General features: G+C 46.4%; 2 protein-coding genes across 2 annotated transcripts in view; both read left to right on the forward strand.

Moving 5' to 3' along the window:
- The first annotated feature begins 167 nt into the window (after positions 1–167).
- LOC103186742 (carbonyl reductase [NADPH] 1-like) lies at positions 168–2,177 on the forward strand. Its single transcript, XM_007905952.2, is given in 4 exon segments — positions 168–344; positions 806–863; positions 866–1,018; positions 1,741–2,177. Coding segments are annotated over 4 exon segments (825 nt in total).
- Positions 2,178–12,988: 10,811 nt separating this feature from the next.
- Positions 12,989–17,301, forward strand: part of dop1b (DOP1 leucine zipper like protein B) — a 57,058-nt gene continuing 52,745 nt past the window's right edge. The window contains 2 exon segments of the mRNA XM_042333982.1: positions 12,989–13,109; positions 15,968–16,135. Of these exon segments, the coding sequence (XP_042189916.1) occupies positions 15,998–16,135 (138 nt within the window). The 5' untranslated portion in view covers positions 12,989–13,109; positions 15,968–15,997.

Consider the following 17,301-nt stretch of genomic DNA (forward strand, 5'->3'; position numbering starts at 1 on the left):
CACCCCAAAAGTGATTGCAGCCAAGTTGACAGTGACATTCATTGGTTAGAAATGTGGAACGACAGCAACTTTGTTACAATCGCCACCACCGGCAATAGGTCCAAAGTGAATGATAAAAAACCCCACAAGTCGCTGTTTACACTCTCCCCGGCTGTCCGCAAAGAAGAATGTCCGAGCGAGTTGCGGTGGTGACCGGAGCCAACCAGGGGGTCGGCCTGGCCATCGTGAGGTCCCTGTGCAGGCAGTTCCAGGGCGATGTGTACCTGACAACCCAGGACCAGGCCATGGGCCAGCAGGCGGTGGAAGATCTGCAGAGGGAAGGGCTGCAGCCCTTGTTCCATCAGGTAGCTTCAGTGGTTAGTGGTTAGAGGCACTCGCCTCGCGTGCGAGAGGACTTGGGTTGGATTCCCCAGGGTGGGTGGTGGGGGGGGGCAGTGAAATGTCAGGCAAGTTTAACTTACTCCACATGCACGCACCTAGCGTCGGTAGGTTGTTAGTCGAATGTTTGTGGGGACACGGCTGATCTCTTTTACCGGGGTAATTCCTTGAAAGAAAAATGGTGATGATAAAAGTATGATAAATTGGTCACTCAATCCACCCAGGACGCTGCTGTGCGCAATTGGCTGCCGCGTTTCGCCCACAAAATATACAGTCAGTTCAATTTGACAGTGTATTCTGTGATGCAAGCGCTTTAATAATAATAAAAATAACCCTTGCATTTGATCTAGCACCTCGTTACAAAGACGTCATGAGGTGCTAGATCAAATCCAAGGATTATTATTATCATTATTGTTATTATTACCAGCTGGACATCACCGATCGCAGCAGTATACGGATTCTGCGGAGCACCATGCTGCAGGAATACGGGGCATCGATGTGCTGGTGAACAATGCGGGCATTGCTTTCAAAGTGGCTGACACTACCCCTTTCGAGGTCCAGGCAGAAGTCACCATTGCAACCAATTTCTTCGCCACCCGGGACGTCTGCTCCGAACTGCTCCCGACCATCAAACGCAGAGGTAACGTCTCTGTCTGTCTGTCTGTCTGTCTGTCTGATTTCCCATATTTCTGGGCGAAATGCGGTAGCCATTTGCGCATAGCGGCGTCCCACAAACAGCCGTGGATACAAGTGACCAATTTATTATGGTACTTTTCTTGAGGGATTATTATCAGGCGTGTGTGTGTGTGTGTGTGAAGTAAGGAAACTTGCCCAACGTTTTGCCCTGACGGGAATCGAACCCAGATCTCTCACTTGCGAGGCGAGCGCTCTAACCTCTAAGCTCCAGGACCAATTAACAACTTTCCAAGAATCTGTCTCTGGGGTTTCTATGTGTAGTTGGGAGGCATGGAAATCTCAGCTTGGTTTGGACGCTCTTAAGCAACGGTGAAGGGTTTCCGCGTGAGTCAGACACCCGGCTGACCCCCCCCCCCCAAAAAGAGATTAATTAGAAACACCGTGATGTTGAACGTGGCTAAGAGGCAAATTTCTGCAGCTAGCTTGTGCCTACAAACAAAATTGAGATGAGAAAACCAATCAATTATAATCCTATTTTTTTGCTGGGGGACGATGGGAGAGGGATTGAATTTGGTAGAGGGCACAATATAAATAATAATAATCGTTGCATTTAATCATGTCTTCGAGACGTTTCATGTCTTCGAGGAGTGAATCGAGAGAACAGGGAGGAGAATTCTGATAATGTGCCTGTACCTCGCCCTCCCCTCTCCCCCCCCCCCACCACAGGGCGAGTGGTGAACATGTCCAGTGTAATAAGCGTGAGCGTTCTGCAGAAATGCGGAAGCGAGCTCCAGAGCAGGTTCCGGAGCGAGACCCTCACGGAGAACGAGCTGGTGGAGCTGATGACGAAATTTGTGGAGGACACGAAGAAGGGGATACACAGCGAGCAAGGCTGGCCGTCCACTGCTTATGGGATATCGAAGATCGGGATCACTGTCCTGTCCAAAATCCACGCCCGGATTCTGAGCAGGGACAGGCCAGCGGACGGCATCCTCTTGAACGCTTGCTGTCCTGGTTGGGTTCGGCCCCAGTCAACGGGTCAGAAAGCCGCCCGCAGCCTGGATGAAGGGGCTGAGACCCCCGTCTATCTCGCCCTTCTACCCCCAGATGTTACCGAGCCCCACGGACAACTTGTTTCTGCCAAAAAGGTTCAAATGTGGTAAACTTCCAAGCCAGGCTTCCAGCGTGCAGCAATAACACAACACCAGCAACAACAACAACTTGCCTTTTACACAGCGCCCTTAACGATGGGTAGCGTCCCCGAGCGCTTGTCAGTGGCGGAGTCTGACCCTTGATGCAGGGAGGAGAGGGAGGGAGGAGATGACTGGAAACACAATCAAACAAGGAAGGTCTTTAGGTGGGATTTGAAGGTGGGGAGGGAGGGATTGAGGGAGAGAGTTCTAGAGCTTCGGGGCGTAGTGGCTGAAGGCACGGCCGCCGATGGTGGAGTTGGGTGGGGGGTAAGCAAATCGGAGCGGTAGGGAGGAACGAGGGCACATGGGGATTTGAAAACAAGTGAGAGGATCATAAGGGTTCAGCGGCTTAGCATGTCCTCCCGACGTGAACAGCGCTGCACAAACGTAATTTGTTGATGTTGTTGTTGTTGCTTCATTGCGATATTTTTATTCTGATCCTAATCCTTTATTCTGAAACAAGCTCGCAAGCTGGGCGTGAAGGAATTTTTTCACGCAGTAACATTTTAATACAAGAATGATTTCAGGAAGTTAAGTTGCCTACAAATTAACACAGCTTCGATTTTGCAAACCTTTGACTCTTTTTTTTTGTATTTTTGTTGGTTTACTTACGCAATTGTAAAACAAAATATGCAAATTAAAATAAGTTTTACCCAGCACAACGCCCGGTCTGCTCAATCATAATGCATTGGGGGTAATAACTTTATTGGGGGTAATAATTATATTGGGGGTAATAATTATATTNGGGGTCGTAATTATATTGGGGGTAATAGTTCCTTCAAAATAATTTTTAAAAAAATTTGACCACTCAATCCACGACTGTCTGCGGGACATTGCTGTGTGCAGGGTGGGTAATAATAATAATCCTTGCATTTGATAAAGCGCCTTATCATGTCTTTGAGACATCTAACAGATAATTCCGCGAAGTGAATTGACTGTGTACTTTGTGAGCGAAACGTGGCAGCCAATTGCGCGCAGCAGCGTCCCACAAACAGCCGTGGATCGAATGACCGCATTGTTTTTTTGATGTGACCGATTTATCATGATTAGCCCATTAAATGACCTATCGATCCCACATCAACATCGATCTTATAAATTATTATATAACGCCTTTGGTCTTGTCACTCTGCTTGCGGGGACGCTGCTGCGCGCAACTGGCTGCCGCGTTTCGCCCGCAACACGTACGGCCGATTCACTTCAGGGCGTATCCCGTGAAGCGCTTGGAGACGTCTGGAAGACCTGAGGAGGCGCCTTGTCAAATGAAAGGGTTATTATTATTATGAAGATGATGTTTACTGCAGGGTTATATTTATTTCCAGGGGTAGACGCAGAACCCCACAGGTTGGGTAGGGCGGAGCTGATCTGAGCCACTGGCCGAACCCCAATCATAAGGCGCCTCCCTGAGGCAGGAGACTGCCACTGCAACCGGCTGAGCAATCAGCTGGGATGGCCGGCCTCTACCACTCCAGCAATCCTCATTGGAGGGAGGGAAGGAGATGTCTTTTCTCTCTCTTTCTCTCTCTCAAAACGAGGACAGAAACAATGGTTGCTTTGCATCCGACACTCTTGCGGTGGGAATTCTTCGGGGTCTCAAGCCCAATTTCCCCCCCCCCGCCCCCACCACCTCCTCCTCATCCTCCCCCAAAACCCTGGAACGCTCTCCCTTCGAATCCCTCCGCCTCGCCCACACCTCCACCCTCTGTCTCGCCCACACCTCCCCCCCATTTTTCAAGTCCTCTTCGACCGGGCTTACGGCCAACTCCTCCCCCCTCCCCCCCCCTTCTCTCTCCACCCCACCCCACCCCACCCTGCCCACCCACCCCCCCCCCACCCCCGGCCCGGCTGTGAGTCAGGCTCCGTCACTGTTAAGCGCTCAGCGTGGAAGGCGCTGCATAAGTGCAAGTGGTTGTTGGCTGTTTGGAAGTTCCTCCTCACCCCCCACCACCACCCTCTGGCTCTCTTTCTCTCTCTACCCACCCCCCCCCTCCCACCCACCATCCACCATCCACCCAATTGGGTTTTGCTTGCTGTGGGTTGTCCCTACTTTGGACACATGATGGCCATCAAAAAAAAAGAGGGGGGTTGGATACTGTAGCAATTCTTTTGGTAGCAATCTTTTGGCCACCAGCTGTAATCCTGCAACCTCAGCTTCCCCATCCCTCAGCTCCCACCCCACAGCCAAGGGCACTGTCAATGCAATCTGGTGAGTTATTATTCCTCCTTTGTTTTTAATTTCAATCCTGCTCTTTTATTTCTTTCTTTCCCCCTTTCCCCTCATCCTCCTCCTCCTCCTCCTCCTTCTGATTCTCTCATTTCTTTTTTTACACACACACACACACACACACGTTTGTTTTGTTTGTTGTTTCTTCAATTATATATTCTGATTCATAATTTTAAAAAAATGCAACCTGGTGAGTTACATGTTTCTTTTTGTCCTTGCTCTTTATTTCTTCCACCTTCCCCTCCTCCTCCTCCTCCTCCTCCTCCTCCTTTTCCTTCTCCCTTCCTCCCTTTTTTAATCAAAAACAAGATTTTTTTTGTGTGTGTTCAATCATTTTTTTAAAATTGTGTTGCTTTTTTTTTAAAACCTGGTTTTGTGGTGAGTTGCCTGTTTCTTCTGGTCCTGCTCTTTATTTATCCCTTCCTCCCTTCCTTTCTTTCCTCCTCTCGTTTCTTTTTACATCCTTTTTTTTACACACACACACACACACATGATTGTGGTTTTTTTTTGGTGGGTGTGAGGTTTCAATAATTTTTATTAATTAAAAAAATGATGAGAGGGAGGGAGGGGGCGGTCACTGGGAGCTCTTGGAATGGAATGGAATGAAATGAAATGAGTTTGGGATAAGGGAACAATAAATAAAATAACAAGAGGACAAGAGGAGAGGGTGTTCATTTGTATCTTGTGTGCAAAGGGGCTGCAGTGGGTGATCTATTCTGCGGTGTGGTGCGACACACGTACACACACAACAACTATTGCAGAAAGCAATAGCGATAATCGTTAGTAAGTCCAGTCGTGGCTCAAGCATAAATGAACGCCTTATTACTCGCCCCCGCTGTGTCACAATAAAACGATTCAGCCTCAAGGCCTTGGTTCAAGCTTTATCGCTTATGATCCAAGGCATTTTGTTTAAAAAAGAAGAATCGTCAACTGGTGAGGACCGAACCTCAAAGGGGGCACTTTTATCCCACATCCAGATGCGTTTAAAAACAGATTTCTACAGGTGAAGCGAGGCTTCGTGTATTTGTTTCGAACCTTAGGATGATTGAAAGAATGCAAAAGCAGAAATATAATAAGTAATAATCATACAAGGCCTTTTGCTATAAATAATATCCTGTAGAATTTAGGATAGGATGATCAAAAATTGAGCATAAGATAATCAATAATCAATCAATATGCTGGGATGTATCAAAAGATCAATAGCAGCCGAAATAGTGGGGTTGTCCTGCCACTGTATAAATCATTGGTGAGACCATACTTAAGAGTACTGTGTACAGTTCTGGTCGCCGCAGTACAAAAAGGATATTGGAGAAATTGAGAAGATACAGAGGAGGGCAACCAAAATGATTGAGGGAACGGAGGGACTGGACTATGAGGAGCGACTCTAAATGAATTGGACATGTTCACACTGCGAAAGAGAAGATTGAGAGGCGACATGATTTGCTGTCTTTACGATTCTAAAGGGGCAAAGCAATATAGATCACGTCGGGCTGCTTCAACTTGTCCAGAATAGGAAAACCAGAGGACACGGCCTGCGATTGAAGGCGGATAAATTCAGAACCAATCTACGCAAACACTATTTCAGTGAGCGAATAGTGAACCTGTGGAACAGGCTCCCGAGGGAGGCGGTTGAAGCAGGAAATGTTCACTCTTTCACACACAGATTACATAGTTTTCTTTTACGAAATGACATTACAGGATATAGCACATAGGGAGTTTGGGACATATGTGCAAGCGACCGCCAGGAAGATGGAAGGTGAACTAGATGGACCTTGGTCTCCCGCCTCTTTCAAGTCTCATCTAAAGACCTTCCGCTTTGACTGAGCCTTCGGCCACCCTCCCACCCCCACGTCCCCTGCCCTCCACCCCTCCTGATCCCAACTTCCAGCTCGGGTCCAAAAACCCTTGACTGTCCAGCGCCCTGGGATATCTTTCTGAAGTGCAGAGCGCGATACAAGTGTAATTTGTTGTTGTTGTGTGTACATCCCAGTGAATTTACTCTTTTTATGTCCTTTTGGTATTCTGCCAATTGATTATTTCCAGAATCAGGATGTGTGACTGCTACATCCAGGTTTTTTTCTTATATACCTCCTCTTCCTGTTTTAAAATTTTTTTTAAAAAGGAAATTATTTTGAAAATAACCCAAGGGAGGAGAGTGCGTGTGTGTGGGGGAACTCTCCCTTCTCACAACGCACTCATCCAAGAAAAAAAAAATGTGGTCGCTCAATCTACAACTGTTTGTGGGACACTGCTGTTAGTCAAGAATTTACAGGTGAACCCCCAAATTGGTTGCACCTCTATACTACTACAACAGCAACAACAACAACAAGATTACATTTGTATAGCGCCTTTCACGTCGGGAGGACGTCCCAAGGCGCTGGACAGTGTACTGCATTATACTCTGCGTTGCAAGCTGTTTAGAAAGTGAGGGTCAAAGCTATTTTCCTTTGGCTTTGGCTTGTTTGAATGGAGATGTTTATTATTAATAATAATTATATTATTATGTGTGTGTGTGTATGTGCACGTCCGCCAAGAACGCAATAAACAACTGGCGTAGAGACATGATTTGTACCTCATCGGAAAGGTCTTGCGTGGGGGAGTGGCATGGGCATATTTTGTTTCGGGGATCTCCTATCGTTGATGAGCTATATTGAAAAATATATTAAAAAAGCTTTAAAGCCCCAAAAAACGTATGCCTGGTATTCTGATCACACGCCCTTCTAGAGAGACAATATCTATACTGATAAAGACAATATGTCTGTCTGTGTGTCTGTCCAACCGATTGACATAGAAAGACCAACAGGAGTTCTCCCAACAGGAGTCCTCCCAAAAGGATATGTGTGCAAATATGTGAACAAGGGATGCTAACAAGTTCAATAGCACATTTTCTTAATCTTAAGGGATAACAATGCCTTAGAAGCAAAGATCAAGCCTTTCAAGAGCAAATAAAATATGCCAGACGAAAGAGAGAAGGCCGATTAAGTGAAACTGGTTGCAAGCTTAGCTGCAACGTGTACTTGATATAGCGCCTTATCACTTTGTTGAGTGACACTGCTGTGCGCAATTGGCTGCCGTTTTTCACCCACAAAATACACAGTCAAATTGTTGTTGTTGTTGTTGTACTGCCTGGGTGGGAGTTGTTATTCTGTGCTCAAATCACAGTAACACTGAGCTGTTCACAATGGTATTTCTATTCCGAATGCAAATGCACAAGTGGTTTACATAAGGTTTTAGATTGTTGCTCGTTCTTAACTGCTGTTGTTGTGATTCAGCATTGCTAGGAAAACAAGAGGATACGTGGAGTATCCTCCACGTATTAGAGTGTTAGAGTGTTAGAGCACTCGCCTCGCAAGCCAGAGACCTGGGTTCATTTCCCAGGCAGGGCGAAACGTTGAGCTGTTTCTTTACTCCACACGCACACCTCTGTTTACCTAGCAGTAAGTAGTCGATTGGCAGATCGCTCTTCCAGGGGGTAATAATCCCTTCAAATAAATAATTATTATCCTGGAAAAGCGATCCACCAATCGACTAATAACCGGGTTCCTACTTACTGCTGGGTAAACAGAGGCGTGTGTGTATAGTAAAGAAACTTGCCCAACGTTTCACCCGAATCAAGCCCAGTGTCTCTCGCTTGCGGGGCGAATGCTCTAACCACTGAGCTACAGCACTCCACTGTAGAGGAGGAGGCCACTCAAACCCCTCGAGCCTGTTCCGCCATTCTATTAGATCATGGCTGTTCTGCACCTCGATTCCAAATACCTGCCATTGCCCCAATTGCCGTCCATGGGGTTTAATCTACAAGAATATAACAGTGATCTCTTTTACTGGCTGAGTTCCTCTTGTATTTCTGCAATGCCACTGTCTGCTGTGTAACCCATTACACATGTATTGTGTTGGATTGTTTATTCTGCTCTATTGTGTGAGTTAATCAGTGTGACCTTTGATAGTGGGATTTTAAATTGGAAAACACCAAGAAAGCATTATAGCTTAACTCTTAACAATAATCTTTGCATTCGATGCCCCGAAATGTCTCGAAGCGACTCACACGGTTCAACTAAAAAATGAAGTGACTGTGTATTTGTAGGCGAACCCAACAGCCAATTTGCGCCCAGCAAAGCCCCACAAACAGCCTCGCTCCACGACTGTTTGTGGGACACCGCTGGGCGGGATTGGTTGCTGCGTTTCACTAACAAAACACACACACACACTTGAAGGGATATTCTGTGAAGCGCTTTGAGGCGATATATGAAATGTAGCAACAACAACTTGCACTTACATAGCGCCCTCCACCCAGGGTAGGGTCTCAGAGCGCTTAACAGAGGCGGAGCCTGACTCCGAGGCAGTGGGGGTTGGGAGGTGGAAGAGGAAGGTCCTCAGGTGGAATTAGAAATAGGGGAGAGAAGGGGCAAGGCAGAGGGATTGAGGGAGAGTGATCCAGAGTTTCAGGGCGTAATGGCTGAAATCGCGACCTCCGATAGTGGGGCGGTGGGTGAGCAAGAGGCCAGTAAATGTAAGTATTTTTAATGGCGATTTATATCTGGAGGATCGTTGGCCTGGACACCGGGAGAGAAACTTCCTTGCCAAGCAATACCATGGGGTTTTTAACGTCCACTTAAACAGGCAAACGGGACCTCAATTTAACACCTCACCCGAAGCTCGGCCACTCAGAAACTACAGTACTCCCTCCCAACTTTGAATTGGAATATTAGCCCAGACAATGAGCTCAAAATACCACTGCAGGGCTTCAACCTACACTCTTCTGACTCAAGAAGTCAGAGTACAGTGGCATTCTGTGAACTGAATAATAATCCTTGCATTTTATATAGCGTCTTCGAGACGTCTCAAAGCGCTTCACGGAATATACAGTAAAGTGGAGTGACTGTGTATTTGCGGGTGAAACACGACAGCCAATTGGGCAGAGCAGTGGATTGAATGACCAAATTATTATTACTATGTTTTAGATTTTTGTTGAAGGAATTATTACTCCCGGAAAAGCGATCGGCCAATTGTCCAAACAGTCGGGTTCCTGCTTACTGCTAGGTAAACAGAGGCGGTGAGGAGTAAGGAAACTTGCCTAAGGAAACTTCTCCCTTCCCAGGAATCAAGCACAGGTCCTCTCACTTGCGAGGCAAGTGCTCTAATCGATGGCAGGCTTCATTGAGTACTCAATTTGACAGCGAAAATTATTCGATAAACCGAACTATTCGTACGACATAATAGGAGACTCATCTCTTGGAGATTCCATTCGATAAACCCCAAACTATTTAATTTTCCGCTATTGAATTAACCAAATTTCACTGTGCTAACAAACCAAGCCAGGCTGACTAACTCTTTTCTCCTACGCTCGTCTGTTTTTCAATAAACCCAAACTATTACATTTTCCGCTGTTGAATTATCCAAATTTCACTGTACTCCTCCTGACGTGAAAGGCACTATATAAATGTAATTTTGTTGTTGTTGTTGTTGTTGTAATAATAATAATAATCCTTGCATTTGATATAGCGCTTTTCACGTCAGGAGGATGTCCCAAAGCGCTTCACAGAACACACTGTAAGGTGAATTGACTGTATATTTGTGGGCGAACGCGGCAGCCAATTGCGCACAGCACTGTCCCACAAACAGTCATGGATTGAAATTCACCAATTTATTATTGTTTTATTTTTTGGAGGGATTATTATTAGGCTCTGTGTGGAGTAAGGAAACTTGCCCAAGGTTTCGCCCTCTGCCTGGAATTGAACTCAGGTCTCTCACTTGCAAAGCGAGTGCTCTAACCACTGAGCTACAGGACTCCAGTACTAACGAACCAAGCCAGGCTGACTTAACCCTTTCTCCTACGCTCATCTATTTTTTCGGAATTCATCTATTCCCGTTTCTCTTGCCTTGCAAATCAGCGTGGATGGACTTTTTAAAAAAAAATCTTGAGTAAGCGCAGTGGCTTTCTGCCTCTATGGAGAGAGGAAAATTAGTTAACGCTTCAGGTCGAAATTAGGTCAAAAATCGTTCGTCAGCAACAGTTCTGATGAAAGGCCATCGACCTGAAACATTAACTCTTTTCCGCCTCTCCATAGATGCTGCCTGACCTGCTGCGTGTTCCCAGCGACTTCTGTTTTTATTTCAGATTTCCAGTATCTGCAGTATTTTGTCGTTTGGACAAAGGACTACTCATTGGAGGGTAAGTTGGGGAGAAATTCCTCCTCTCTCGGCCTCGCCTCCAGAAGTTTAGCTGTTAATAGTCTTGTTTTTCTTTTCCGCAAATTGCACAGCAATCCAGAGAGTAAAACTCCTCAACCCTTCACCCACAGCGAAGTACATTTGAGAGACGCGTCACCGCAGACCTGGTGTTTGTAAACTTTGTGCTGAAGCTGAACTAGAAAGTAATAATAATAATAATCCTTGCATTTGATATAGCGCCCTATCACATCTTCGAGACGTCTCAAAGCGCTTCACAAGATATACTGTAACGTAGATTGACTGTATATTTTGTGGGCGAAACACGGCAGCCAATTGCGCACAGCAATGTCCCACACACAGTCGTGGATTGAAAATGAACAATTTATTATTGTTTTGTTTTGGAGGGATTATTATTAGGCTCTGTGTGGAGTAAGGAAACTTGCCCAAGGTTTCGCCCTCTGCCTGGAATTGAACTCAGGTCTCTCGCTTGCAAAGCGAGTGCTCTAACCACTGAGCTACAGGACTCCACGTTAAACCCGAGGTCCAGTCTGCCTGTTCGGGTGGGGGTAATAACTCCTTCAAAAAAAATAATAATAAGCATTTTTGGTCACCCAGATCTCTCGCTTAATAATAATAATAATAATCCTTGCATTTGATATAGCGCTTTTCACGTCGGGAGGACGTCCCAAAGCGCTTCACAGAACACACTGTAAAGTGAATTGACTGTATATTTGTGGGCGAACGCGGCAGCCAATTGCGCACAGCAATGTCCCACAAACAGTCGTAGATTGAAAATGACCAATTTATTATTGTTTTTGGTTTTGGAGGATTATTATTAGGCTCTGTGTGGAGTAAGGAAACTTGCCCAAGGTTTCACCCTCTGCCTGGAATTAAACTCAGGTCTCTCGCTTGCAAAGCGAGTGCTCTAACCACTGAGCTACAGGACTCCACGTTAAACCCGAGGTCCAGTCTGCCTGTTCGGGTGGGGGTAATAACTCCTTCAAAAAAAATAATAATAAGCATTTTTGGTCACCCAGATCTCTCGCTTGCGAGGCAAGTGCTTTAATCACTGAGCTACAGGACGTGAGGTTGCAATGCGGTAACTAGGGACAACTGAGAAATTTCATATTTACAGAATTTATATTTTATTTTATTATAACAATTTGTAACAATTGGGAATATACATTACAGTTGGGAGTCCCATATAATGTAGTCATTAGAGCGCTCGCCTCGCAAGCGAGAGGACCTGGTCCCGAACAGAGTGAAACCTTAGGCAAGTTTCCTTATTCCACATGTCACAGTTTACGTAGGAGAAAGTAGGAACCCGGCTGAAGGTCGATTTGGGGGATCACTTTCTGGGGATGATAAACCCTTAAGAAAAATTGGTCACTCAATCCACGACTGTTTACAGGACGCCGCTGTGTTCAATTGGCTTCCGCCTTTCGTCCACAAAACACACAGTCAATTCCCTTTACAGTATATTCTGTGAAGCGCTTTGAGATATTTCCGTGATGTGATAAGGCGCTATATCACATGTTATGTTAAAGATCCCACGGCACTATTAGAAAAGAGAGGGGAGTTTCTCTCTCCCGGTGTCCTGGCCAACAATCCCCCCGCCCTGCCCCCCCCACCCCCCCACACCCACACCCCAAATAAAAATTGGTCACTCACTCCATGACTGTTTGTGGGATATTGCTGTGCGCAAACTGGCTGCCACATTTCGCCAACCACAAAAACATCCACTTTCTCGGAAATCCTTTGAAGCGCTTTGAGACGTCACAACGACCTGATAAGACGCTATATCAAATATTAAATATGATTATTTTCACGGTGATTATTATTACGTTAGCGCTGTCCCACAAACGGCTGTGAGGTGAGCGGGTGATTCTGTTTGGGGGAATATCTGCCGGGGACACTGGGGGAGAGAGAAGGGGGAGGGGGGGGCAGGAAGCTACTTTCAAAACTCGAATGGTTTGAAAGGATTTTAAAATTTGCCTTGCTCTTTATTCTCCTGATGACAAGCCTGAAAGGGTTCAGTGAGTTGCGCGTTGGTGCGCTGATTAGTACGAGTGGCTGGACCTATTGATCGCTGGGCCCATGATACTCTTTAACGCTGTGAAGGTACATTTTGGGCTGGAAGCGTCACATTACCTACAAGTCAAACAACAGCTGCTTTCAGCAGACTGCACCTTGAGTGCAGTAAGCATTGCACAAACCTTTTCGTCTTGTCATGAATAGATACCCGTTTCCAATAGAGTAATTGTTTCAAAAAAGGTTGCATCATTAGCAAACACAGCTCTGATCTGCTGACCTTCCGACTACGCAGTCATTGTGTGTCAGAGCATTATGCAACTGCGCATAGTGTTTATTAAGTGTTTATTTTGGCTGTGGAAATTGGGCGGAGAGAGAGAGGATTGGGAGGGAGTGAGCTGGGAAATCCTTTCTCCTGCTATTCTACCCTCTTACATCCTTCTGCTAGAGGTGTTTGACTCCATGTTCTATCTGCAGAGGTAGGGTCTGTCTTGAGTCTTTTGCGCACTTTGATCTTGACTGTGGACGTGGGGTGGGAATTGCGTAGAGAAAACTTGGGTGGTATCGGAGCTTGCTTCGATCTGACGTAACACAGCACCCCTCACGCAGGGTAGAGACAGTAGTAGTAGCGGAGCACGACACCGAGCCGGGGGGGCGGGCGGTGTGTGTGGTGGCCGTAGACACGGTCAAAGAGGAAAGTCTTCAGGTGCGACCTGAAGATGGGGAATGAGGTGAGGAGGAGGTCCTCCTGCGTGAAAGGTGCTGTCCAATTGTAATTTGTTGTTGTTGTTGGGGGGGGGGGGTGTGAGGCCGAGGGATAGAGGGAGAGTGTTCCAGAGTTCCAGGGCGTGGTGGCTAAAAGCGCAGCCGCCGGTGGTGGAACGGAGGGCACACGAGGCACAAGCAAGAGGCTGGAGCCAGTCGAGCGGAGGCTGCGGGTTGGAGGGTAAGCAGGCCGGGTAGAAGTAGAGGTAGGGAGGTGCCAGGGCGTGAAGAGATTCGAAGACGAGTGAGATGGTGAAATCGATCCAATCGGTGAAAGGGAGCCAGTGGAGCCTGGCGAGGGCTGGTGTGATGGGGGTACGGAGTTTAGTGCAGGTCTCACTGTGCGGGTCAGTGTGTGGGCAGTGGAGTTTTGGATTAACTCGATTAACAGTTCCGCATAGAGGGGTTCTCCTTCTGGATACTGATCAACAAAAATAAAAAATAACGTCAGGAGGATGTCCAAAGAAGCTGCATAGTCTGGGATCCGCACCCGAGCTGGTGGTCGGGATCGGGAGGGGGTGGAGGGCGGGGAGGGTAGGGGTAGGAGGGTGACCGAAGGCATTGTTGAAGAGGAGGGTCTTGAGACAGATCTTGAAGGAGGCAAGGGAGGGGGCGAGGCGGAGGGACTGTGGGATAGAGTTTCAGAGTGTGGGGGCAAAGAAGCTGAAGGCCCGCCCACCAATGGTAGGGCCAGCATGGCGGGGGATGTGAAGCAGGCCGGAGCCCACCGAGCGAGCGGACAGGTTGGTAGAGGGTTACGAGGTGACAGAGGTAGGGGGTGAGAAAGGCTGTGGAGGGCTTTGAGGGCGAGGACCAGGATCAGTGAAGGAAGACCTGATATCACTCTGCCCTTTTGCAGGAGGTATGAGGTCTATTGTAACAATCCATTTGAGATCACTTAACTTATTAACACACACCTCAGATCCTATAGTATCATGGCCGTTGGGAGTCTTTTATGCATAATGTGTCTTTAAGATTCTGAAGAGAATAGATAACGTAGACCAGGATAAGCTGTTTTTATCTTGTACTGAACAGTAGAACCAGAGGACCCGGCCTGCGATTGAAGGGGGGGTAAACTCAGAACAAATCTACGGAAACATTACTTCAGTGAGCGAGTAGTAAACTTATGGAACAGGCTCCCGAGGGGAGACAGACGGTGCAAGCAGAAAGTGTCAACTCTTTCAGAAACAAATGACATCAATTTCTGTCAGGAAATAATATCTTGGGATACAGGATATAGTTTGGGACACAAAATGTGCGAGCGACTACCAGGGTGGTAGAAGGCAAACTGGATGGACCTTGGTCTTCTTTTGCCGAGCAAATTCTGATGTTTTTATGGGTTTTCTGTGCTGTTTGTACAGAGAGAATTACAGGTAATAATAATAATTAATAATAATAATAATCCTTGCATTTGACATAGCGCCTTATCACGTCTTCGCTTTGACTGTCTCAAAGCACTTCAAATGCAAAATGAATTGGCTGTGCATTTTGTGGGCGAAACGCGGCAGCACACAGCCGCGTCCCACAAACAGTCGTGGATTAAGTGACCAAATTATTATTATTTTTTTAAAAAACATTTGAAGGAATTATTCATAACACAAACAAGGGCACGTGTAGGTACCCTCTGTACTTGTTTTCACACCGTTTCCCAATGTCACTTAACACGGGTGCCTTCCCATGTGGCGCATTACAGTTCCTGTTATCTGCACGACTGAGAGAGGACTGATCTTGCATTGCCCACAGTACGTGTGAAAGGCTTTTGATGGACGCTCGATTAATTGCAAGCACTGAGAAGCTTGCAGAAAAAATTGGCTACAAAATACACAGTCACTACACTGTGCGGTATATTCTCTGAAGTCCTTCGAACCAGCCCTGCCCTGTCTTGTAGTGGATGGCGGTCTACCACAGAAAGAAAAGCGATCTGCTGAGTAAACAGAGTGTGTGGGGTTAGGAAACGTGTCTAAAGTTTCGCCCCGCCTGGGAATCGAACCCAGGTCCTCTCGCTTGCCAGGAGAGTGCTCTAATCACTGAGCTGCAGGACTCCACAAAGCAGCTTTGGCCCAAGTAACGTTTGTATTGCATTAGGTTTGAGGGTTATTGTAGTCCTGTAGCTCAGTGGTTAGAGCACTCGCTTTGCAAGTGAGAGACCCGAGTTCAATTCCAGGCAGAGGGCGAAACCTTGGGCAAGTTTCCTTACTCCACACAGAGCCTAATAATAATCCCTCCAAAACCCCCAAAAAACAATAATAAATTGGTCATTTTCAATCTACGACTGTTTGAGGGACATTGCTGTGCGCAATTGGCTGTCGCGTTCGCCCACAAAAAAAATATACAGTCAATTCACTTTACAGTGTGTTCTGTGAAGCGCTTTGGGACGTCCTCCCGACGTGAAAAGCGCTATATCAAATGCAAGGATTAAGGATTATTATTATTGAGGTCGGTATTTGCCGTGACGTCTTCCTGATGTGAAAGGCGCTACACAAATGCAATTTGTTGTTTTTGTTGTTGTGACCTAACCTGTTCTTTTGGTTCTGACCATTTGTCTTTTCTCCTATTTCCTCCCCCATTTTAGGGCTGAGTTACGCTGCTATGAAAAGGAAAGATGGACCAGGAAGAACTGGATCTGATTAATGATTACAGATACAGAAACTATGCAGCTACTATTGACAAAGCTTTGAAGAACTTCGAATCCTCCAGTGAATGGGCAGATCTCATCTCCTCACTGGGGAAGCTGAACAAGGTGAGCAGGTTGTCAGAGCTCATAAGAATAACAATAACATTCCTTGCGTTCGTTTGATGCTTTGGTGCCTTATCATAACATTGAGACGTCTCAAAGCTCTTCACACGATATACTGTAAAGCGAATTGACTGCGTATTTTGTGGGCGAAATGCTGCAGCCCCTCAGGAGTGTCCACAAACAGTGGTGAATTGAGCGATTAAGTTATCCAGAGAGCGGGGAGAGGGGGGCAAGTTCATAGTTAATTCACAGGCTGGAGACTTTTCCTAAACAAGTGTACCTTTCATCGACATCAACGGGGCACGGAAAACTGATGGGTCTGCTGGAATGATGATGGGAGAAAGGCAGGAGATGTTTCTATATTAGTAAGTTTCTTTGTTTTAACAGCTTTCCAAAGTAAGGGTTAACGTGGCAATGGGAGTGCAGGTCAATCGACATCCAAAACCCTCTCCCATGTCAACCTGATTCAATTGTTAGTCGATTGGCAGATCGCTTTACAGGGGTAATAATCCCTTCCAAAAAATAAGTAATAGAAAAAATAATAATTTGGTCATTTAATTAGTCCACGACTTTTTTGTGGGATGCTGCTCTGCACAATTGGCTACCGCTTTTCACCCGAAACATATACAGTCAATTCCCTTTACAGTGTTTCCTGTGAAGCATTTTGAGAGGTCTCGAAGACCTGATAAGGCGCTGCATCAAATGCAAGGATTATTATTATTATGTGTGAAAACTATGATAAAAAATTATGATACCCATTTTATCTTCGGGGCATAAAATACTCTGTGGATGTTGCAGCACAGTCACACATTGGTCAGAATATTTGCTAACTGGGCTTCAACCAGATTGTGTCCGAGATTGTTCATTTGGACTTGGTTTTGTTGATTTTTGCTGCTGACTCCATCGGTCACATATCTCAAATCATAAAGAACATCCTGAAGACAGCTTTATCAATAGAGGCGACGGGAAGGGAAAGAGAATCTTGTTATTCAAGCAATATTCACTTTCTAAAACTTTTGTATCGGGCCAGCCCTCTCTGGCGGTCTCGGTAGTCCAGGTTCTGAGCCAGGCGGATCCACAGTATTCCAGGGCACCGCTGATGACAGCACAGCCCGGCCTGGCTCATTGGCAGGACCTGGAAGAGCCGACCGGTCACTGGGGCCAGGGAA

This window comes from Callorhinchus milii, unplaced genomic scaffold (genome assembly GCF_018977255.1).
Source record: "Callorhinchus milii isolate IMCB2004 unplaced genomic scaffold, IMCB_Cmil_1.0 Scaffold4, whole genome shotgun sequence".
Lineage (NCBI taxonomy): Eukaryota > Metazoa > Chordata > Chondrichthyes > Chimaeriformes > Callorhinchidae > Callorhinchus > Callorhinchus milii.